General features: G+C 40.2%; 1 protein-coding gene across 1 annotated transcript; it reads right to left on the bottom strand.

The window, feature by feature from the left end:
* Nucleotides 1-11,221: 11,221 nt before the first annotated feature.
* Nucleotides 11,222-23,313, bottom strand: LOC139458782 (uncharacterized). Its single transcript, XM_071240198.1, has 4 exons — nucleotides 23,238-23,313; nucleotides 18,245-18,419; nucleotides 15,339-15,495; nucleotides 11,222-14,077 (listed from the first exon to the last, which is right to left on the bottom strand). Exons 1-4 carry the CDS (start codon nucleotides 23,296-23,298, stop codon nucleotides 14,063-14,065), a joined length of 408 nt encoding a protein of 135 aa, XP_071096299.1. The 5' UTR covers nucleotides 23,299-23,313; the 3' UTR covers nucleotides 11,222-14,062.
* Between the last annotated feature and the right edge of the window lie 883 nt (nucleotides 23,314-24,196).

The raw sequence follows: 24,196 nt of genomic DNA, 5'->3' as shown, positions 1-24,196 counted from the left end.
ACAACGAATCCATCTTATCGTGCATTAACACGTGGAATACGACCAAACTTTACGAGGGATAAATATTGGACTGAAATTATTATTGGCAGAATTTCTTTTAAACTAACGGCAAAGAAACGTTGGACACAAGTTATTCATTTTAATCGTCCGACTCATCAAATCCCGCACCAGCTATTGTCATCTGTTGAAGACCCGTTGTCTCCTTGTGTGTCTGGTTACCTGTTATCAATGACAGGCTCAATTCAACTGACCATAGAGGATATGAATGGACGTATGTTTCCAACCGTTCAGATAAGATTAGTAAATATGATTGGCCAAACTGTTGACACAGTATTGTCACTGACCTTTTGAAGATTAAGAGAGTACATGTTCCACTCGCACTCATGAGATGTTGTCGAAGACACAAGGTTTGGTTTGGTTTGTTGTTTAACGCTGCCCTCAGCAATATTCCAGCTATATGACGGCGGTCTGTAAATAATCGAGTCTGGACCAGACAATCCAGTGATTAATATCATGAGCATCGATCCACGCAATCGGGATCGATGACATGCATCAACCAAGTCAGCGAGCCTGACCACCCAATCCCATTAGTCGCCTTTTACGACAAGCATAGTCGCTTTTTACGGCAAGCATGGTTTGCTGAAGACCTATTCTACCCCGGATCTTTACGGGTCCGATGACACAAGGACCAAACATATATATATATATATATATATATATATATATATATATATATATATATATATGGAGAGAGAGAGAGAGAGAGAGAGAGAGAGAGAGAGAGAGAGAGAGAGAGAGAGAGAGATCCGTAGTTCGAGACGTATAGGACTATTGAATATATAATTAAGATATCTGTAGTTCGAGACAAATGCCATATAGGGAGCATCGTATATATATCGAGGTATCCGTAGTTCGAGACGAAAGCCATATCAGGAGCATCGAATATGTATCGAGGTATCCTTAGTTACAGACGAATGCCATATAAGGACCATCGAAAATATATCGAGTTATCAGTAGTTCGAGACGAAAGCCATATCAGGAGCATCGAATATATTTGGTATTTCTTGTACTAAAAATATAAATATGTACATGTGGCACAGTGTAGATATTGGCCTCATAATTATCACGCTCTGTATCCATACGTTTAACACAGGAGGACGACAGATAGATTACAAGTGTTTAATCACATGAGATACGTGTCCTTATGAATCACATTGTTATCAATAGTGAGTCACTGGTGTACTTTGCAGCATCAAGTGACTTGTATGCATTGTACAATACGTGGGATTGATGCACCACCTGATTAGAGGTAGACATCGAGCGGTCGTTTCACAAATGGTGTGGGTGTCAGCTTTGTAACAAAACCAGGCACTATAGAATGTTTATTCGCAATTAATTGGTTGTTTTATCAAATGCGTTTAATCAAGATGATGTACTGCTGGTATGTGCAGAACGGAATTTAATTGTGATGTATTTATGCCACGTGTTAATTTAGGTCTTCAAACCGTTCAGAATGACTCGATGTCTATCTTTAATCGACGGAGTGTAAGATCCTACTCTAAACCCATTTTGATACAATTGATGACAAAACCGTTTTGAGTTTTGTTAAATAAATGAATGAATTCACTGTCTACACAGTATCTACACACAACATGGGGCGATGGTGTAGGCTAATGGTAAAAGCGTTCGCTCGTCACGCTGAAGACCCGGGTTCGATTCCCAAAATGGGTACAATGTGTGAAGCCATGAAATCTGGACCAGACAATCCAGTGATCATCATGAACATCGATCAACGCAATTGGCATACGATGACATGCATCAACCAAGGCAGCGAGCCTGACCACCCGATCCCGTTAGTCGCCTCTTACAACACGCATAGTCGCCTTTTACGACAAGCATGGTTTGCTGAAGACCTATTCTACCCCGGATCTTCACGGGTCTTATGTTTAGGGAGTCGATTTACGTTAGCGTTAAGATGTTTTGCGAAGATGGGCCACACGATTATATGAAATCAATCGTTGTTCTCCAAAATCCCCCAACGGTTTCACAAGAGCGTATGTTACAATTATGGGGGGAAATGTTCAAGATGACTGGCGATAGTGACAGGTTAAACTGACTTATTCAGTGAGTGGGTTAATAAGTGAGTATGGGTTTACGCCGCTTTGAGCAATATTCCAGGAATATCAAGGCTGGGGACACCACAAATGGGCTTCACACACTGTGGCCATGTGGAGCATCGAACTCAGGTCTTCAGAGTGACGAGGCACTTATACAGTGTGTTGAAGAGACTTATCATAACCTTTAACAGTGATTTTAGATCTTTCACTTTTGATGCTCCTGAAAGAAGTTTTATTTTTTTTATGACTTTTAAAAAAAAACATGTTTATCCTTGTTCAGTGCTGTGTATTTTCTTTTTATCCCGGGGACCTTGATCTCACAATGCTGGTTCAGGGCGCCACGAAATATCAAAGAGCCTTGTCCGTAAATATAGGGATGTATTTAAACCTGGGGAAGTAGAGATGTGTTTTATGACACACGTAATTGTGTGCTCCTGCTCGGCGATTCCCATACACGAACCGAGGGTAACTGTATGTCCTCCTTCACATGATCTGATCTGAATATTCTGCTTCCCCCCTCTCCATTCTACAGTACTGCACTCCTCTGTACCGTACTGTACTCTACTCCAGTCAATGCTGTTCTACTTTAAAAAATAATGAGAGAGTCGTCTCATCCAATCTAGCCTACTCCTGACTCCTGAAGTCTACTCTTCTCTAGTCTTCTATATTTTCTAATATTCTACTTCATCCAATCTTGTCTTGTCTAAGCCATTAATTTTGCTATGGTTTGACCCTGAAATGAGTGAGTTAGTATTGTTTTACGCCGCTTTGAGCATTATTCCAGCAATATCAAGGCGGGGGACACCACAAATCGGCGTCACACATTCTACCCATGTGGGAAATCGAACCCGGGTCTTCAGCATGACGAGCGAACGCTTCAACCACAAGACTACCCCGTCACCCCTGACCCTGAATTCCTTAAATAATCGACACTTGATAAGTCAAACAAGTAGCTGATATCATAACCTACGAGGGGTTGCAAAAACCTTCTAAACCTAACAAAATAGCATGTATAGTACACCTTTAAAAGTTTGCATGTATTAAGTACACTACTGTCCATGCTTACATGCTTGACTTTAACCAAATGCACAGCCAGGCTGCATATTTCCAAAGGCATTAAATTTACCGAACATTCTCACATTTAGACCACAAAAACGTTTAGCTGTAAAGCACAATCGTAAACATGTTTACACCTAAATTATGGGACACCGTAAGTGTTTAGGTTTGTGTTTAGGATCCAAACACATGTTTAGTGTAGCCAATACATTAGTCATCCCTTATGAGAGAGCTGAAAATAGTCCGAGCTATGAACATGACAAAGGTTTCAGCAGCTGCGTTCTGAGTGACCCTTGATCAGATACGTTCCTGGGTCATCATCTCTCGTGAGAATTTATGTCGTTTTACGTCAAAACTGATTCTGTTCAGCAAAATGTAACTATTCACGAGTCTGGAGTTCACCACTATCAGCCCGAGACTCAACAACAGTCAAGGCACTGGATGCGTCTAACGTCTTCTCCGAATAAGGCAATGTTTGTTTCGTCAGCTGGCAAGATGGTTGCCTTCAAGTTTGTTTCCCGGAATCCTACGGCTGGAGTCGCTCCCGAAAGGTCAGATCTTTAAAGGCCAATTTTATGCTAATCTGCGCGAGAATATCAATTGAAGGCTTATCGTCGTCGAACATTCATTGAAGGTGAGTTGTTCCACAAGGACAATGTACCCCTGCAAGTCTGTGGTCGCCATGGTTGCAATGCAGGCTGTGGCGTTGAAGTCATTAAACATTCTCCGTATTAACCAGAACTGTCTGCCAAGCATTTTGCAAATGGTGATGATGTCATTTCTGCTGTGCGGGACGTTTAACACCATCCGGATGGTTGGTTTGTTGTTTAACGCCGTACTCACCAATATTCCAGCAATATGACGGCGGTCTGTAAATAATCGAATCTGGACCAGACAATCCAGTGATTAATATCATGAGCATCGATCCACGCAATTGGGATCGATGCATCAACCATATCAGCGAGCCTGACCACCCGAACCCGTTAATCGCCTTTTACGACAAGCATAGTCACCTTTTACGGCAAGCATGGGTTGCTGAAGACCTATTCTACCCCGGATCTTCACGGGTCAACACCATCCGGAGGAAGCCGTCAACACAAATGGGATCCAGGTACCACAGCATCTTCAGCAAAATTGTTTCGACCACGGAGGGAATTATGTTGGAAAATGACCAGCAACCAACTCCATCAACGCAGTTTATCATAATTAGGTCCCAGAACGCTTCAGCCTCCCCGTCCAACGCGACCATGATCCGCGGGTAAGAATAGGTTTTCAGCAACCCATGCTTGACGTAAGAGGCGACTAACGGGATCAGGTGGTCAGACTCGCTGACTTGGTTGAAGCATGTCATCGTGTCCCGATTGCCTAGATCGATGCTCATGATGTCAATCTCAGGATGGTCTGGTCCAGATTCGATTATTTACAGACCTCCGTCATATAGCTGGAACATTGCTGATTGCAGCGTTAAACTAAAAATCAAACGGCCAGCATAGCTTGCCGTGGACCTGTAAATATATACAGGAATCCCTCACAGCCCAGTAGCACTTACATATACATACTAAAATTACGCTTCTACATGAACACGCGGCATAAGAGCCTAGGGTAAACTGTGGTCGGGGAATTCCTGACATTCAAGTCTAACAAAGAATTGACGAAATAAAATACCGAGAGTGCAACCGCTGTTTTATCTTGCAACGAAATCAGCCAACGAACGGGGACCATTTCAAAGGGCCGGTTAGTTGTGACATCGCTGTTGCGCCACGCAGGATTTACTCCATCGCATTCATTGGATAGAATGTCAATCCTGAAGTGGTCGCCGTTATTGAGAACAGAGACCATATAATAGATTATATGGTCTCTGTTGAGAAGTGGCTAATGTTATCGACTGGTATCCACTTGTGCGATGTATATCACTTGTCATGCATGCGCCAGACAAGCAGAGTCCTGTGGCGCCAGCCTTGTCCAGGGCACAGCCGAGCATACCGTAAAACGTCGAGAATAAAACACCGTATTACATCATTTATACGAATGTTTTAAAATGTTTCTTGTTGTGTGGCCTCGGGCATTATTATTCTTACAATCGGACACGTGGTTGCATGTCGTCCCGTGTACAGCGCCCAGGCCACAAACAGGTGAAGTTAAGCAGAGTTAGTAGCGGAGAGTACAAAGGTTGATTGATAAGTTCTAAGCCTCACATGGAATTAATTGGTTAATAGTGAATTTTGTTGACATTACTTAACGTCATAGAGGTGTATCAAAAAAAAAACCTAAATCAACTGTGTAACTTATGTTGTTGTGACAGTCAGTTAAATAAGCAGGGATCTGTGACCTTTGAAAAATGGACTAATTTGAGAAACGGGCAGTGGTCAAGTACTCGCAGAAAAAGGGCGTAACACCAACAGTCATCCATGAACGGTTCCATCCTGACAGCATTGTTAGCAGTCAGCGTGCTCATCGACGTCGGATGGAGCCGAAAGTTGAAGCGTCAGTTGTTCAACGTTCGGCATTCGGTGGCGGGAGCGTGATAAGTGACTGGGTGAGTGAGGTTTCACGCCGCTTTTAGCATTATTCCCGCAATATCACGACGGGGGACACCACAAATGGGCTTCACACATTGTACACATGTGGGGAATCGAAACCGGGTCTTCTGCATGACGCGCGAACGCTTTAACCACTAGGCTACTCACCGCCCCAGGGAGCGTAACGGTTTGGTTAGGCAAATATAATTAGTATCTTCAGTTAGAATTCTGATATTAATGCTTTATGGCTTGAGAATATTATTAAGTCTTTACTAACAGACCAATGTAGACAATAATGGCACTCGGATTCATCATGATCATCAAAAGGTAAAATATATTCAATACTACATGATAATTTATGTTAGATAGTTTATCGGTTTGCGAGACAGATGGCGGAGGGAAATATTGAAATTTAGGACTTCTTGTGATTTCTTATAAGTTGAAACAGGCAAGATGGCAGTAAATCGAACGTAGCGATATGATTTGTGTAAGCAAATTGACTTGGGCGATAAAAACCACTTATACTGCGAATAGCGGCCAAAAACGAATAAAATTCAGTTCAGTTCAGACGTTGGTCCAGCTGCGACAGGCCTTGGTTGAGATCTGGATGCACACTCCACAAGCATTCCTAAGCCATCTTGTGGCTTCAATCAGGTGCCGCTGTCAATCATGTGTCACTGCTAATGGGACCCGTGAAGATTCGGGTAAGAATAGGTCTTCAGCAACCCATGCTTGCCGTAAAAGGTGACTATGCTTGTCGTAAGAGGCGACTAACGGGATCGGGTGGTCAGGCTCGCTGACTTGGTTGATGCACGTCATCGTATCCCAATTGCGTTGATCGATCATTATGTCAATCACTGGATTGTCTGGTCCAGACTCCATTATTTACAGACCGCCGACATAGAGCTGAAATATTGCTGTATGCGGCGTTAAACAACAAACAAACAAACAAACAAAGAAATCACTGCTAATGGTTGTCTTACCCGATACTGTCCAGTGAACTGACAATAAACCCCACACCAGGGAGGACATGTGTTGACACCGTCAAGATGAATTGATGTACATGGACATCAATCTATTGTTTTGATGCAATATCTTTCTTTGTTTGCGTTTATTTATTTTTTGAGCGATGTACGGGGATGTAATCTTTTTCGCTTATATATAGTAAATTTGTGAGAGAAAAAACTGTCACTACCGCAAAGATCATGAGTGAGATGGGTTAAAAGCGATGTCGGCCTTTTGTGGGAGAAAAATCAAAGGTGTAACACATTTAGATATTTGCTTCTTTGGGTAGGGGACTGGCAACCACTGATCATGATCTGGATTAATCTTAGAATCGAACCTGTGTCAAACGGATGCTGGCGCCTAAGGGATGAATGAATCCGAACCTGTTCCTTCGATGTGACGAGGGAGCGCTATAACAACCATGCTATCCCCCCGCCCCCGACAACTGAAGAAATATTTGGGTAAGTTTAACCTTCTTGCAATGTTATACAACCAACTTTTAACATGTCTCAGGCAGCTGCGGAATTGGCGCCTTTTGCTATTCAAGAAGTCCCAGTATTTTAGTCCTTGTGTATGTGAAACACAGAATGACTTATCTAAGGATCTATATCTTTGTGTTATTTGATTATCTAAAGCCTTGTGTTTGAGAAACATAGAGTGGACGGATATAGTTGGTCGTTTTCAGCTAAGTGTTTGAGAGACAAAGAGAATTGTTCATTTTCAATCAGGAACTTCATTGTATTATTATTTTCATAAGGAACAATTGTGAAAAAAAGTTTATGACCCGAACTAGCTGACAATTTCATTCGAGGTTTTCAACCAGGTTTTCAACCAAGTCAGCGAGCCTGACCACCTGATCCCGTAAGTCGTCACTTGCGACAAACACCGCCCCATTTTACGGCAAGCATGGGTTGTTGAAGACCTATTCTACCCCGGATCTTTACGGGTGACGTCATATCAGTTTTAAAGGTCACTTGATGAGATAATCATGTTGTTTGACAAGAAAAGACATATATGGTCTAATAATCAGAATTTGACGTATGTACAATAGTGATGAGAAACAAGAATTGTGTTACGTGGCTTTAGTATTATTAGTTTGTTTTCGGGTCTGCTATTACGTCACAGAAGACTACCGATGCTGTTCCGTCAGGAGACGCATTAAGGGCGGCTGAATATCGTGTGTCGTTTCCGGTGTTGCAGTTTAGAGAAAGCCCCTTATCTATCCGAGTGAGAACACAAATAAATTGTCTTGGACGCAACCGATGGTTGCCGTAAAAGGCGACTATGCTTGTCGTAGGAGGCGACTAACGGGAATACCTTTGGTTTAACAAACAGAAAGTACTCTTTTCATCAGGGCTATGTTTTGTTCAAAACGGGCAAGTTAAATTCAGGTGTTTGACATATGTGGTCTGGTTGGTTCAATATGAACTGAATACTGGGGCGGTCGGGTAGCCTAGTGGTTAAAGCGTTCGCTCGTCACGCCGAAGACCCGGGTTCGATTCCCGACATGGGTACAATGTGTGAAGCCCATTTCTGGTGTCCCCCGCTGTGATATTGCTGGAATATTGCTTAAAGCGGCGTTAAACCATACTCACTCACTCACTGACAATACTTGTCCCGGGAGATGCATGTCAGAACGTGATTCGCCCAACAGCTGAGTGCACGTGCGAAAGACATATGTCACTTCACGTGTATCATGTGAAGGCGACTCACACAGTTTCCTTCCAGTATTGTTTGTTTGTTGGTTGTTTTACGCCGCGCTATTCCAGCTATATGACGGTGGTCTTTAAATAATCGAGTCTGGACCAGACAATCCAGTGATTGATATCATGAGCATCGACTCACGCATTTTGGATCGATGACATGCATCAACCAAGTCAGCGAGCCTGACCACCCGATCCCGTAGCATAGTCGCCTCCTTACAGTAAAGCATGGACGTTTTGAATATTTTTAAATACTGTTATTAAATAAATGCTGTTTAAACATATAAGTGCCAAGGTTATACATGTGTTAGCCGTGCCTCGGATTTCAATGAACCATTACAAGGACAGCGACACCGGTCCTCGTGCGCTGGCCTTCGCTTCCTGAGGCGTACATAAAATAGCCACGATCAGCGTTAGCAGTAGCAGTTCGCGTCGATAAAGCGGGTTCATGTCACTGTGAAAGTAGAAATGCTATTTGTTGATCAGGTGTGAGTGCATGAGTGAGGATGATTTTACGCCGCAGTTAGCAATATACCAACACTATCACGACGGTGACACCAGGAATGGGCAACATTCTGGGAAAGTTTGATTTGTTTGTTTGTTTTTTTACGCCACACCCAGCAATATTCCCGCAATATGAAGGCGGTCTGTAAATAATCGAGTCTCGACCAGACAATCCAGTGATTGATATCATGAGCATCGATCCAGGCAAAATGGATACGATGACATTCATCAACCAAGTCAGCGAGCCTGACCACCCGATCCCGTAGCATAGTCGCCTTTTGCGGCAAGCATTGGTTGCCTCCTTACAGTAAAGCATGGAGGTTTTGAATATTTTGTGTATTGGAGACTTTGAGTAAATTGATCATTGGTGTATTGGAGACTTTGAATAAATTGATCATTGGTGTATTGGTGACTTTGAATAAATTGATCATTGGTGTATTGGAGACCTTGAATAAATTGATCATTGGTGTATTGGTGACTTTGAATACATTGATCATTGGTGTATTGGTGACTTTGAAAAAAATGATCATTGGTGTATTGGTGACTTTGAATACATTGATCATTGGTGTATTGGTGACTTTGAATAAATTGATCATTGGTGTATTGGTGACTTTGAATACATTGATCATTGGTGTATTGCTGACTTTGAATAAATTGATCATTGGTGTATAGGAGACTTTGAATAAATTGATCATTGGTGTAATGGAGACTTTGAATAAATTGATCATTGGTGTATTGGGCACTTTGAATGAATTGATCATTGGTGTATTGGGGAATTTGAATAAATTGACCCATATGTATTGGAGACTTTGAATACATTGATCATTGGTGTATTGGAGACTTTGAATAAATTGACCTTTGGTGTATTGGAGACTTTGAATAAATTGATCATTGGTGTATTGGTGACTTTGAATACATTGATCATTGGTGTATTGGTGACTTTGAAAAAAATGATCATTGGTGTATTGGTGACTTTGAATACATTGATCATTGGTGTATTGGTGACTTTGAATAAATTGATCATTGGTGTATTGGTGACTTTGAATACATTGATCATTGGTGTATTGCTGACTTTGAATAAATTGATCATTGGTGTATAGGAGACTTTGAATAAATTGATCATTGGTGTAATGGAGACTTTGAATAAATTGATCATTGGTGTATTGGGCACTTTGAATGAATTGATCATTGGTGTATTGGGGAATTTGAATAAATTGACCCATATGTATTGGAGACTTTGAATACATTGATCATTGGTGTATTGGAGACTTTGAATAAATTGACCTTTGGTGTATTGGAGACTTTGAATAAATTGACCATTGGTGTATTGGAAATTTTGAAAAATTTGACCATTGGTGTATTGGAGACTTTGAATAACTTTATCATTGATGTATTTTTTACTTTGAATACATTTACCTTTGATGTGTTGGAGACTTTGAATAAATTGACCATAGGTGAATTGGAGACTTTGAATGAATTGACCATTGGTGTATTGGAGACTTTGAATAAATTGATCATTGATGTATTTTTGACTTTGAATACATTTAGCCTTGATGTGTTGGAGACTTCGAATAAATTGACCTTTGATGTGTTGGAAATTTTTAATAAATTGACCATTGGTGTATTGGAGACTTTGAATAAATTGGTCATTGATGTATTTTTAACTTTGAATAAATTTACCTTTGATGAGTTGGAGACTTTGAATAAATTTACCTTTGATGTGTTGGGGACTTACAGGTTATTCTTACAGGTAAACCTACGACAGCACTATTCCTTTTGTGGATAGTGTATGTAAAGATACGACGAAACTATCAATCTCCTTCTGTGGATAATTAGAGCAAGTCTACATGTACGACGGTACCTTCTTCGAAATGGGGTTTAACATCACGTCCAAGATTATTGCACTTACATAGCGACGTGCATGCACGTGTGTGTGTGTGGCTGCTTGTACTAGTCCAGACTAGTGCTAACCCAATGAGAAACTATGCCGCAGTTTAACATGTACACTCAGACAAAGAAAACTGACTCCGAGCCGATCAGTCCTTGTTTAAGTCCCTTAATGCCGAGCGCCAGGCAGGGTAACAACAAGTACCATCTTCTAACGTCTTTTGGTATGACGCGGCTGGGGATCGAACCCCGGACCTTCCGCTGTCCGGACGGACGATGTACCCCTCGAACTTCAATCACTGTTTGACAGTGCTATCTTCTGGGAATAAAGAACATGGTACATGTTGACTACGAATTTATCTCGAGGTGTTTGTAAGTGAAATATATAAAGTTGATATCATAACTCTCATACACAAAACCCTATGGCAACTAAATTCATATTGTTTATTAAGATTCAGAAGGCACGAAGTAAATACATAACACTGTTGGCTGTAATAAGAAAGTATGACACAATATAAATGTCCATGATACCAAACTAAGGGGGTATTCATTGACATACCTAGAACGGTACCAGACATTATGAAGAAGTAATCAACAGATCAACTAGACGCCATTGTATCCAAATAAAAAGTACTGGAATATAAAGAAAACCACTTTCTATTGCGTAGTCCTTATTCAATATTTCCCGTAGTATGGCGACAATCAGTTAATATTTTCGGAAGTATGGGTGGGGTTGTATGGGGGTGGTGTCAGGAATCTTTCTTATGGACAATACATTTTCTATCAATGCTACCCCCACCCCCATGACCAGCCAAAATGTAATATCACATGATCGATCTCGAAACATTGTAACTGAATACAAAACCATACAATATAAATTGCAAATATGAAATAAGTAGAATGTTTGACACATAAATATGACATGAATTATTAACAGTTATGTCACTTCTTGTAAAAAAAATATTTTTGATTTATTACCACAGAAAACATTGGGTATTTTACTACCATTGCCACGCAGCAAGTTTGCACAAACAAAATAAACAAATCTCTCTCATCTCAAGTAAATATAAACATTTGACAAACTTTGCAATAAATAGGCACATACTTAGGCACATGGATTGATTAATTCTTTTAACAATGTCAATTATGCACACACTCCACAGTAAACTGCATAATATCAGACATAATAACAAGAAACAGTAATCAGTATAGCATCAGTAAATGCTAAATGTCTGAGCAAATAATCAATAAAAGTAATACAACTATATCAATATAATATACACAATGTCCGTGCAGTTAACTTGATAAAATACAACATCACTATTAAATGCTAAATCGCAGAGCATAATATCAGACACACTAACATGTTTAGAACAGCACTGTAAAATGCTGATTGTCAGATCAAAGGATCAGAACAGGTAATAATGCAATATGCAATTTGATGCATAATATCACAACATGTATACACTATCTCAATAAAAATGTTTCATGTCACAACATATTCTCAGAAACAATTCAGTCCAATAACACGATAAATTGCATAATGTCAAAACAGTGTAACACGTGTATGATACCACTATAAAATGTTTAAATTCATATTTAATGATTAGAAAATGTTCTACGAATATATAATCTGGTTCAAAATTATTGGGAATTTTAATGTCATATTCAAGTAAGCATACATAAAATATCAATATTGACAAGTGTTTAAAATTGAGGTATGGTCAAAGGGAAGCAACTCTTCTTCAATTTTAGAAGTTGCAAAATTAGAGTTATCTCCCTTGATTATGGAGCATACTGATATATGTCAGAAATGAGTGCAGAGGAGAAAAGAAGGTTGATTCTACAGCTCCATGATGTAGGCATCACTGATGCTGCTACATTAGCAAAGAGCACAGATACTCCTCTTTCTACAGTGTATAGAGTTAAGAAGAATATTGAGAATGGTTCAGGAATTGAGCACAGAAAAGGAGCGGGGAGACCTCAAAAACTGGTGTTTGGTGATCGTGTGAGACTGGGTATTTTGGCTTCTAAAAACAGAAGGGCGAGTATTCCAAATATCCAACATGAAATGGTAAATAGAGGGACAGTAAATGAATCCAAATCTACAGTAAGAAGAAATTTGATTGAACTTGGATGGGGAAAAAAAGAAAGGAATTGCCTCTCCGCTCTTGAAACAAGAACACAAGGATAGTCGTGTAAAGTGGTGTTTGGCGCATGAAAACTTTGACTGGAACAGTGTTATTTTCACAGATGAGAGCTCTGTATGGGTGTATCCTAACAATGTTAAAATGTGGACAAAATGTCATTCCGTTCCATTGTACCAGAGACCAACGTACAGTCCGAAGTTTCATGTTTGGGGAAGGATATCTTCACTTGGAACGACGCCCATTTGTGTTTTTTAGGGTAATTTAACCAGTGAAAGGTATACAAACATTTTGGAAGCTCACCTGATGCAGATGTTTTTTTATGGAAATACTTGGATTTTGCAACAGGATAATGACACCAAACACACCGCAAGACATGCGCGGCAGTGGTTTGTGGACAACAATGTGACCGTTTTGGACTGGCCTAGCTACAGCCCGGACTTAAATCCTAGAGAAAATGTGTGGGGACTAATGAAGGAGTCGGTGAACCAAAAGGGATTGACAAAAGTTGATGACATTAAGCGCGAGGTGGTGCGATATTGGGACTCTCTCGCCCACGAGACTCTAACCTCTCTCATAGGAAGTATGCCCAATCGTATAAAACTGTGTTTGGAAGCAAATGGTGGTCTGATAAAATATTGATGTTACTGTGATGTGATTAAAGAAGGTTTGTGCTCACTTAAAATATGTTTTATTTTTTGGGATGAAATTTTCATATTTACAATTTTAAAGATTTTTCAATTCTCAATAATTATGACTCATACTGTAATATCACTATCAAATGATAAATATCAGAGCATATATCAGAAACATTACATTGAAGACGCCATTATAATAAAATGCTTACAGTCAGAGCAGATTATCAGAAGTAGTAACACGTATATAATACCACTGTAAAATTATTCATTTCAAATCTTATGATCAGAAAAAATTGTAAGAATAAAATATCTCTATAAAATGCTTAATGCCATACCATAAGTTCAGAAAATATAACATCAGTATAAAATGCAATTCAGGACATAAGACAGAACGTCATAAAAAGACAGTGTATCTATGAAGTGCGTTATGTCAAACGAAAGGATCAGAAACAGTAAGTGCTGTTTTGTTAAAGATCAGCTGCGCAATCAACGTTCCTGCACCTGAAATAGTCAAATGGATACAGTCAACTGAGTGCTGCTGTTCATAATTATAACCACCTGAAGAAGTGAAAAGGTTTTAATGACATTTATCATCGGTGTACTCATTTAAGGCATTTAATAAATCTAATAAAAGGTATCATCATTGCAAGAAACATCAATGGAATCTTTACGTGTTCAAAAACTCTTCCATGGGTAAGACATTACATGGTGGTTTGTATGATAAACCAAATAGATTAATGTTAACGTTTAGAGAACGTCGTAGAGAAACGAGAATCGGGGACATTTTTTCAAAATAACTCTCAGTATGAATTTATGCTCCAAGCTGATATTATAGAGTGAGTATGGTTTTACGCCGCTTTTAGCAATATTCCAGCAATTTCACGGCGGGGGACACCAGAAATGGGCTTCACACATTGTACCCTTGTTGGGAATCGAACCCGGGTCTTCGGCGTGACGAGCGAACACTTTAACCACTAGGCCACCCGGCCGCCCCTGATATAATAGAACCTTATACATGTATATTATATTGTCAGAAGGTCGCGTCTCTTTAATATTAATTGAACATTTGATTATTCTAGTAGTGAGTGAGTGAGTTTGGTTTAACGCCGCTTTTAACAGTATTCCAGTTATATTGCGGCGTGTCAGCTTAATGGGTGAGGCAATGTGATGTAGGTCTCAAACGTTTGCCACTTCGGTGAAACCCACGAGCACGGGTATGGTGCTGACAAACCTAGAAACATAATCGGGGCGAACCGGGATTCGAACCCACGATCATAGGTTTCTGGCGTGCCCAAGGGACGCAACCCTGCACAGCGAATCGCTGCGCCTTAGACGACTGCGGCACTCGTGCCCCCTGATTATCCCAGTAACTTTATTTAATCGGTGAGTTACAATAACCTAAATTGAAGTTGCTGTCAACAACTATATTCAAATATTTTCGTCTAAAATAGTGACAACGTCCCAACGGTTTGAACAAACTCTGATTTCAGGAACATAAGACAGCAAACAAAAAATCAAACTAATAGACTATAGGCAATTGATAGAGATATATTTTCTATTTTCGCACATTCGATGTTGTAAAAGTGTGTTGATAACTGATGCAATGTAGTTAATAGTGAACATATTCTGTATCTTGATAAATGAAAGAAATGTTTACAAGAAAACAAGTAGTTCTTACAATATGATGTTAGAAAGTCTCAGGTAATCACACTTAACATAAATTATTATTTAAAAAATCGGATTCAAGGGAGGTGGAACAAACCTTTTCTGTTTTAAGAATTTCTTTCGCTAGGCTTTTTCCTCTAGCAGGTTCTTGTTTCTTGTCATTTTTGTCTTCTTGAATAAAGCAGATGAAACAGCAATAGCAGCAAAAGACTAGCAACGCGACGCCTACTACCGCACCAAGGACGTACATGAATCTGAAAATTATATTCTGATCATATGAAACTTTTCTTGAATAGTTATTGCAACAACTACCAAATCTAAGGTATCGAGAACAATGGGGAGTCGGACTACTTGGTACTTGGGATGCAGGCGTGACATTTCGTAAACGAGGTCCGCATATTTGCCATGCTTTTCATTCACATTAGACTCAAAAGGGACAGAGAATGCAATGACATAAATGATTTCATTGGATTTATCAAAAGAGGACAATATCAGGTTTGATGGCCTGGATATGCCTGAGGATGTATACGGGCCTATTCCAAAGAATTATATAGTTGTCGTTTACAATGACGCCCTCTACAAATTCCAGGTCGTATCATGGATGGTAAAAAAAACAAGCATGGCAAAGACGGTAATCAAAGAATCGAGCCATGCCATCATGTCACTCATGATACTATGTTTGTGTCACTGACAATGTGTTGGACAGTCTCATTTTAATGCAAAATCACACATTAATGGTTTCGGATGGAAAGTGACTGGTCCTGAGCAGCGAACAGAAAGCTTTCAGTTTCAGCTTTCATCCAAGGCAAGGGTTGCTGAACTTCTCAACACATTGTATATAAATTCGATGTATTGGTCGTTCAGAGAGCCTTTCCTTGCAAAACCGAGCCTGTGCCGATTTGATGTGGCACTTCGCTTGGTGGACACTCATCTCTGTCAAGCAGTACAGAAGAATCAACGAAATCAACATTGACCATGACAGAACATCCTATATCATTGGCTCGTTTAAGACAACTGTGGAATGCCTTGTTTACATTCTGAGGCTTGTAATGCTTCATAAGAGGATCATCAGACAAATAAATGTGTGCAAAAGTTCGCAATAAAAGTCATGAAGAACCTCCAGCGTTCAGCAAACCACGCCCTCCCATGATAATTGCTGAGCGAGGGTGTTGGGATATATTGTCTGAATGGTTCTTCGTGTAAGGGTGTCGATACCCAGTATATATTGTTTCGTCCAATTAAAAACACCACAAGAATACGAAAGGACGGGTAAAGCATATTAAGTATTTGTGGCTTTCACTTTATTGGGAACATAAAGTTCTGAACTCCTGATTTTCTTAAGTCTTCTTTTGTTTTCTGCCCTAAGTTTTTCCTTTATATGGTCTTTCTTGAGTGTATCTCTATCCTACATCCAAAGTAGGCCTGGCCTTCCACGAAATGGTATAATAACTCCTCAAAAACTTACGCAAGTAAACTGATCGAGACCTACCTCGTCTACCTTGCCACGTTTCAGATGCATAATGTTGCATTTGTCGAGCCGAAAGGACATGCCAATGTCGTTAGAAAAGGTATCTGTTTCTTAGCGTGGATTCTCCTTTGGCGAGATGTTCAAGGTCATCCATGTAAATAAGGTGAGTAAGGGGTATTATTTTTATTATTTTTATTATTATTATTGTTGTTGTTGTTTTTGTTGTTACTATTTACAGATTTGGCTCATCATCAGCTCAAGGTCCTTGTCCCCTCCACACGCAGCATAGACATCGAATGGAACTTCTCCCAGGAAGCACTGCCTAGTCAAACCCACCGATAACTTTTCGGAGAATGTTAAGACTCCCCAACACTGCAGTCTTTTCATTACCCAGACTGTCAGAAGGGTTGTATTCATGGTAGCAAAACCGGGCACTCTCCCAATGTCAGTCAACAGACTGGGAGGTACCAAACCTAAGGCACCGAGAATAATGGGGAGTCGGACAACTTGGGATGCAAGCCTGACATTTCGAAAGCGAGATCTGCATAGTTGCCATGTTTCTCCTGTATCTTGTCACTCGCATTAGTGTCAAAAGGGACAGAAAATTCAATACTATAAATGATTTCAATGGATTTATCAAAAAGGACAGGGTCGGGTTTCTTGGCCTGGATATGTCTGAGACTGTATACGGGCCTGTTCCAAAGACTTTTGTATTGATAATTTTTCATGACGCCCCCTACATATTCTGGGTCGTGCCATGGATGGACTCTGTATCCAGACCACACGCATGGCGAAGATGGAAATAAAATGATTGAGCGACACTATCGTGTCGACAGGCTATGTAGCTAATATGGAACATGCTCTGTGAATTGCAGCGCCAGGATGACTACACCAAAAGTACCTCCTCATAGCGTTGCCCACACATGATTTACTGATAAAACAATGTTTATGAGTCGCCGCCCAATGATTAGTATGTTGTTAACAAGCAACCAATGTAATGTTTGAGTGGGTACCTAACATTCTATGCTTGTCGTCAGAGGCGAATAAGTGGACGTGGCTGATGACGTTTGATGTCTTGACTCGATTATTTTGAGGCAGTCATTCTATTTCTGGACTATTGCTAAGTGTGGCTTAAACAACAAACACATAAACTCCCATCAACGCAACATTTATAGTTTAACAATCTTACTTATCACTTAATCATATTAAGTTAAATTTTCTTTAAAGTTATTTTTCTATTCCGCAATGTACGGGATATAGCCTGTTCCATCGAATCGATATTAAGAATATATCGAAAATCGGAATGAATTATTTTATACAATTTAAACATACAAATATTTGTGTTGTCTAATTCATACACATTTTAGAAGTTGAACACTGAATTACGTATATCATAATTCCTCCTCCATGACTACACCTTTCTTCATGGGTTTCACTGAAGTGAAAGTCTACAACATGCATTCCTTTGCGTTTTCCTTCCATAATTATAAAACTCCGCAATACTCACTAGACGTAACACAGATATTGATACTCACATCCATAATGCATCAAGTCCGCCGCCGCCGCCCCCGCTGACACTTCCGCTTCCGTCGCGATAGGACACGCGCCTATTCCGATAACGGCTTCCACCTCTCCGCTTGCTCGCGCGAGGGGTGTACCTTGCCTTTGTCTCAGAGGTGTTGTCGTCGTCGTCATCATCATCGTAGATGACTGCAAGAATGTGAAGCCAAAAGACACGACTTAAATTCCAAACAAAAATACAATTTTCAAATTTTTGGTTATACCTAACTAAGACAACATGCGCTATGTATCATACCACACAGTCCAAAGCAATCCAAAGAAAACAAAGGAAATTCTTAGAATTGATGTTTTTCAACTCTTGGAAATGTGATGAAACACGACAAAGAAAATTTGAAATGAATGTTCAAATCATTCTAGGAACATGTGTGGCCCAACCGTCAAATGTGTTCTGTCGTCCCTACAAGAGTTAAGTCTTGATAATCTACTCATTTACAAGTATTTTATATACTCCTGTAAATTGGCCCATCTCTCAAGAGTACTATATTTCCATTCTCAAGAGTACTATTTCCATTCTATCATTTGCCACCCTACTCTCTTTTAGAATCACACAAAAGAATTGTTTTCCCAAGTTATCGATAAGCGAGACAAAGCTTACTAGACGAAGTCATGGTAATGAATGGTTCCAGGTTATTTAGCATTTATATGATAGAATGAAGATGCAATACGCTGGGCAATCGAGGATGCATCCCACTTGTTAAGAAGTTTTTTAGGAGAGTTAGAGTGGCGCCACAAAAATGAGGAATGTTGATCCCAATGTATCCTGAAAAGAAGGTATTTGCTTTCAAGTTACATCATCCGTTTTGGGTCTAAAACACGATATTTCACCATTATTCATGACTTCAAGGTGACGTGGATACATTTCAACATGTCATCATCCATCAATAAGTGTATCTGTGACTAATTTAACCTTACCTCTAACACCGCAAGAGCCAGTGAGTGAGTAAGTTTGGTTTGACGCCGCTTTTAACAGCATTCCAGTTATATCACGGCGTGTCAGCTTAATGTGGGTGGAAAGCCCGAAGTGATGCAGGTCTCAGACGCCTACCACATCGGTGAAACCCACGAGCACGGGTATGGTGCTGACAAACCTAGAAACATAATCGGGGCGAACCGGGATTCGAACCCACAATCATAGGTTTCTGGCGTGCCCAAGGGACGCAACTCTGCACAGCGAATCGCGGCGCCTTAGACGACCCTCACACTGCAAGAAACTGTCATGCTTTCTTATCAACAAGGGGAAGTATAATATGTTGATCTTATCCTGTTTATAGGTATATGCAGTGCATGCTTCCCCTTAATAGATGTGTGCATACAGAGTTTTCTGTGTGTAATTCCTTTCCATGTATATCAAGTGTGCAAGCCTCGTTAATAAGATTTGTGGCTGAAAAGGATGTACAGTACACCTTTGTCAGTACACCCTTGACAGTACACTCTTGCATTTGAACCAATTGGACAACCAGGCAGCATGTGTCTGCAGTTATCAAAGTGACAAGGTGCATCTCTGTTAATCAAATATGTCTAGGGCAAACTCCAACAGCCATCAATGCAACATTTCAACGCCGCACTCAGCAATATTCCAGCTATACGACCGCGGTCTGGACCAGACAATCCAGTGATTGACATCATGAGCATCGATCCACGCAGTTGGGATACGATGACATTCGTCAACCAAGTAAGCGAGCCTGGCCACTCGATCCCGTCAGTCGCCTCTTACAACAAGCACAGTCGCCTTTTACGGCAAGCATGGGTTGCTGAAGACCTATTATATCCCGGATCCTCACGGGTCTCACATTCATGATATAGTGTACGATAATAAAACATAGCTATAATGTAATCCATACATCTTTGTAGACTGTGAGGGCGGTCGGGTAGCCTAGTGGTTAAAGCGTTCGCTCGTCACGGCGAAGACCCGGGTTCGATTCCAGACATGGGTACAATGTGTGAAGCCCATTTCTGGTGTCACCCGCCGTGATATTGCTGGAATATTGCTAAAAGCGGCGTAAAACCTCACTCACTCACTCATTGTAGACTATGTGCTGAATAAAGTTGTCTAAACATATCATACAAACTATCTACCAGCTGCTGCTAAATATCACTACAGTGTACATTTAAATTAAGTTTGAAGGAATACAAAGATGCTGAAATAAGTCATACCCATGGAGACTGAAGCATGTCATTGATCCCAATTGCGTGGATGGATGCTCATGATATCAATCACTGGCTTGTCTGGTCCAGACTCGATTATTTCCAGACCGCCGTCATATAGCTGGAATATTGCTGAGTGCGGTATCAAACAACAAACCAACCGACCAAAATCGTCATAAATCTGCCAGTCAATGAGATGGGACTTGCAGGTCTTGTATATCGTCATGTTTCAATAGCTAATGAGAGTGAACCAGATCTGAACCTGGGTAATGTCTTGTACCCTGGCAAAAAGCATTTAAGGAAATACCCTGGAACTCAGTCTTGTTTAATGATCCGATAAGTTCCTTATGCATTACCATGTATCCAAAGTTATTGAAACCACAGCTGATCATCAACAATAGCACATTTCTGCTTTGTCAATCCAGAGCACAAAAGTGTCCGTAAAATCTACATCGCTATTGAGTTTTGATGCAAGGGAGATCACCGTGATGCCAATGCCTTTTTCTTTATTTCCTCCAGAAGTTATTCCGAAGATAATACATAATTAATCAAACGTATTCACACAAACTCATATTACCTGTACATAGATACAATACAAGACAGTAGCACCGGTGTTATGCCATTCACACAGTACAAAAGGTTAGATCAGATGACATAATCAAGGTAAGGCTTTAGTGTAAGTACATAAGCAGAAAATAACAGTATAACAGATTCCCATGTAACTATATCAATACATTGGGAGAAGTGAGTATCAGCACCAAAGAAAGATGACAACATATCTTCTTCATGATCATCTTGTAATTCCAACTGGACAAAGGTTTCAACATCAAGCAGATCAATAAAAGTTGAAAACAGTTCATTTCTTTCCTGCAGTAGAGCTTCACAATGCAATATGATGTGATTATCATAATCAAAGGCATGCTTGTTACACAATAAACAGTCCCTGGAAGTTTTGTTTCGTGATGAAACTCGGACACAAAATTTTAAACTTGACCTCTGTTCTGGGTACAGATATGCTAGTTGCCATAGTATGTGGTGAGTAAGCTTTGTGTGTATTAGCATGAAGCGTGAAAGACCTGTATTGACAGAAACTTTTCTGCGCCACATATTTTCTTCATATTCATGAATGGTTTTATTAACCAGTTGCTTCCGGTTTCTCTTTGTAGGAAATACACCACATCTTACATATGTAGAAAGGTTGTTTCGTAGGTTATACTTGTTAAGAACTGATAATAAATCTCCACATACAGATTTAGCATTAGTTGGACTTTCAGTGCACATCTGGTAGCGATTTAGATGTAAACCAGAAACATCCAGAAAACATTCTGCAATCTCTATGACATTTGTACCCCACATAGCTGACTCACATGGAAACATGGGCTGAACTAACGATTCATAAAGTCTTGTAAATACATCATACTCCCTGCCTCAATACTTATTCTCAGGGCCTTAGACAAAGTTGTTTTCTTCACTGTTAGCTGCATATGTAAATGTTCATTGATAATCTTCGGTATTTGTATTTGTATTTATATTTATATTTGTATTTGTATTTGTATTTGTATTTATCGACAAGGTGGCTATCGGGCATTCCACAATAAAAATGTTTCCAGTAATGTCGGACTAGTTTATTCTGAAATATCGATTTCTCTGTATTAAGCTACAACACGATTTATGTCCTCTCTTGAACATCTGTGGATATGTGACTTCACATCGTCCTGAAAGAAAAATATCCTTTGACTTCAGTTCCCACATCAAGCAGTGTCAAATGAATGAACCAACAGACATATACAGTTTTTCATAATCATATTTACACTGTAATGGTACTTCATGGGCATCAGTTTTAATCTTACCATTGTTATATACTTAGTCCTATCATTTCCAATAACAAGCTTCCCCATTTCTCTCCACAAACCACAGTCAGCAAATTACCTAATTCCAGTTGTTATGTAGACATTCATTGCAGTAGGGTTTTGTATGACATAATTGCCGTATATTATTATGGTTGAGTGTACGTTTCCTGGCAACGTATTGATCTGGACAAAAATTATATGCTGTGTCGATATCCTTTGCAGCATTCAGGCCTTGCTGATTCCTTGAAATTGTTGGCGCTTCAGTGGGACAGTGTTTCAGTGTTACAGACACACTGGCAGCCACATGGAAAACGGTCCTGTTTAAATCCGGAGTGAGTTTACACATTTTTCATTGTTCATATTTACAAAACCACATTAGGTCAATTGCACCAGTAAGAGGGAATGTTCACAGACTGAATTTGGACCACCAATGTTATTCCCGCAGATAGCCTGAAATACAACAAATCAGTCCACCAGTCACAACTAATCGATAATAGCATTACCCCGGAGGAATCATTATGAAATATTTATTGTCTGTATCTTAGTATAACATGTGCCATGTTTCAACCAAACACACAAACTTACGTAAATAATGTCCCCTGATATCCATTTAATATTCATCACATTCACCGTAATATCTAACATATGGCTTGAACATCCAGCATGACCATGGAAGCTCAGCAAGGCTTTAACACTGTATATCTGTCTGACTTAAGGTCCTTGTCTCCTATATCAAAGAACCCATATTCGGGCGATTAAAACACATAAAGTAATGGTAAGGCAATAGACCTTTTCCAGTAGTGCAGGGTTACATGCCGTGGGGGTTACAAGGTCGTCTGTACTGTTATGAACGCTGGTTGAAACCGGCATGTAACCTGTTGACAGAACAATGTCTATGTCTGCATACAGTAACCTGTTGTAGTATCTAGTTATGTAATATAAAACATCCTACCTGTTGCTACGAGAACGATGAGCGCCAAACACAAACAGCAGTGATGTATCCAATGCTGCATAGTGGAGAGTGTATGCTCTGGAGCTAGATGCGCTAGATGGCCTTTCCCACAAATTGATTTTGCAGAGCACAGATGTATCTCGCGACTCTTGTCACTGTTGGTTGGTTGGCTGGTTTGTTGTTTAACGCCGCACTCAGCAATATTCCAGCTATCGTTTGTCAATGAGTTGGATTAGGAGACGATGCATTAAACGATCGCTTCACTTTGGTCACCCCGATCTTGGTGGAGAAACGTGCTTGGACTTGTAACCCGCAGACGTAATTCAAGATAAACATAGCGTTTTTATTAGATTCAACAAAATCAGTAAATGCACTTTCGTGTCACTGGATGTTCTGGTACACTGATCACTTGATCGTCTGGTTTGTTAACAGGCCGACGTCGCACGGCAAGAGTACTGATGAGCAGCGGCAGGCTATAAATACTTACTTTTTGTGCAAATTGTACCCTTTTCGCGAACACCTGGTGTCATCACTAATTTGCTGTGGTCCATTCATAAATTGCGATGCAGTAGTCTGACAGTATATTCTAAAAAATAGAATTTCTTCATTTTCGGGGGTAAGGGGGGGTGGCACGGGTGGTCCCAATCTGCTGTGCAGAGTTGTGGTTGTGTCCCTTGGGCATGCCAGAAACCTATGATTGTGGGTTCGAATCCCGGTTCGCCCCGATTATGTTTCTAGGTTAGTCAGCACCATGCACGTTGTTGTGGTTTTCAACTTCTGAGACCTGCATCACTTCGGGCTTTCCTCCCACATTAAGCTGACACGCCGTGATATAACTGGAATACCGTTAAAAGCGGCGTTAAACTCAACTCACTCACTCACTCTTAATTTTCAGAACTTCACTTTCGATGCAGCTTTAGTTATTATTAGAAGCACTATGTGACGGGGCACTAGTCGAA

This window comes from Haliotis cracherodii, unplaced genomic scaffold (assembly GCF_022045235.1).
Source record: "Haliotis cracherodii isolate W230 unplaced genomic scaffold, xgHalCrac1.p SCAF_13, whole genome shotgun sequence".
Lineage (NCBI taxonomy): Eukaryota > Metazoa > Mollusca > Gastropoda > Lepetellida > Haliotidae > Haliotis > Haliotis cracherodii.
This window is presented reverse-complemented; position numbering and strand designations above follow the sequence as displayed.

Coding starts and splice junctions, on each gene's coding strand:
- LOC139458782 (XM_071240198.1), bottom strand. CDS start 23,298: ATGCAGCATTGGATACATCACTGCTGTTTGTGTTTGGCGCTCATCGTT. Junction 18,420..23,237: donor CATCGTTCTCGTAGCAACAG/GTAGGATGTTTT, acceptor ACATTCTTGCAG/TCATCTACGATGATGATGAC. Junction 15,496..18,244: donor GGACTTGATGCATTATGGAT/GTGAGTATCAAT, acceptor TATAATTTTCAG/ATTCATGTACGTCCTTGGTG.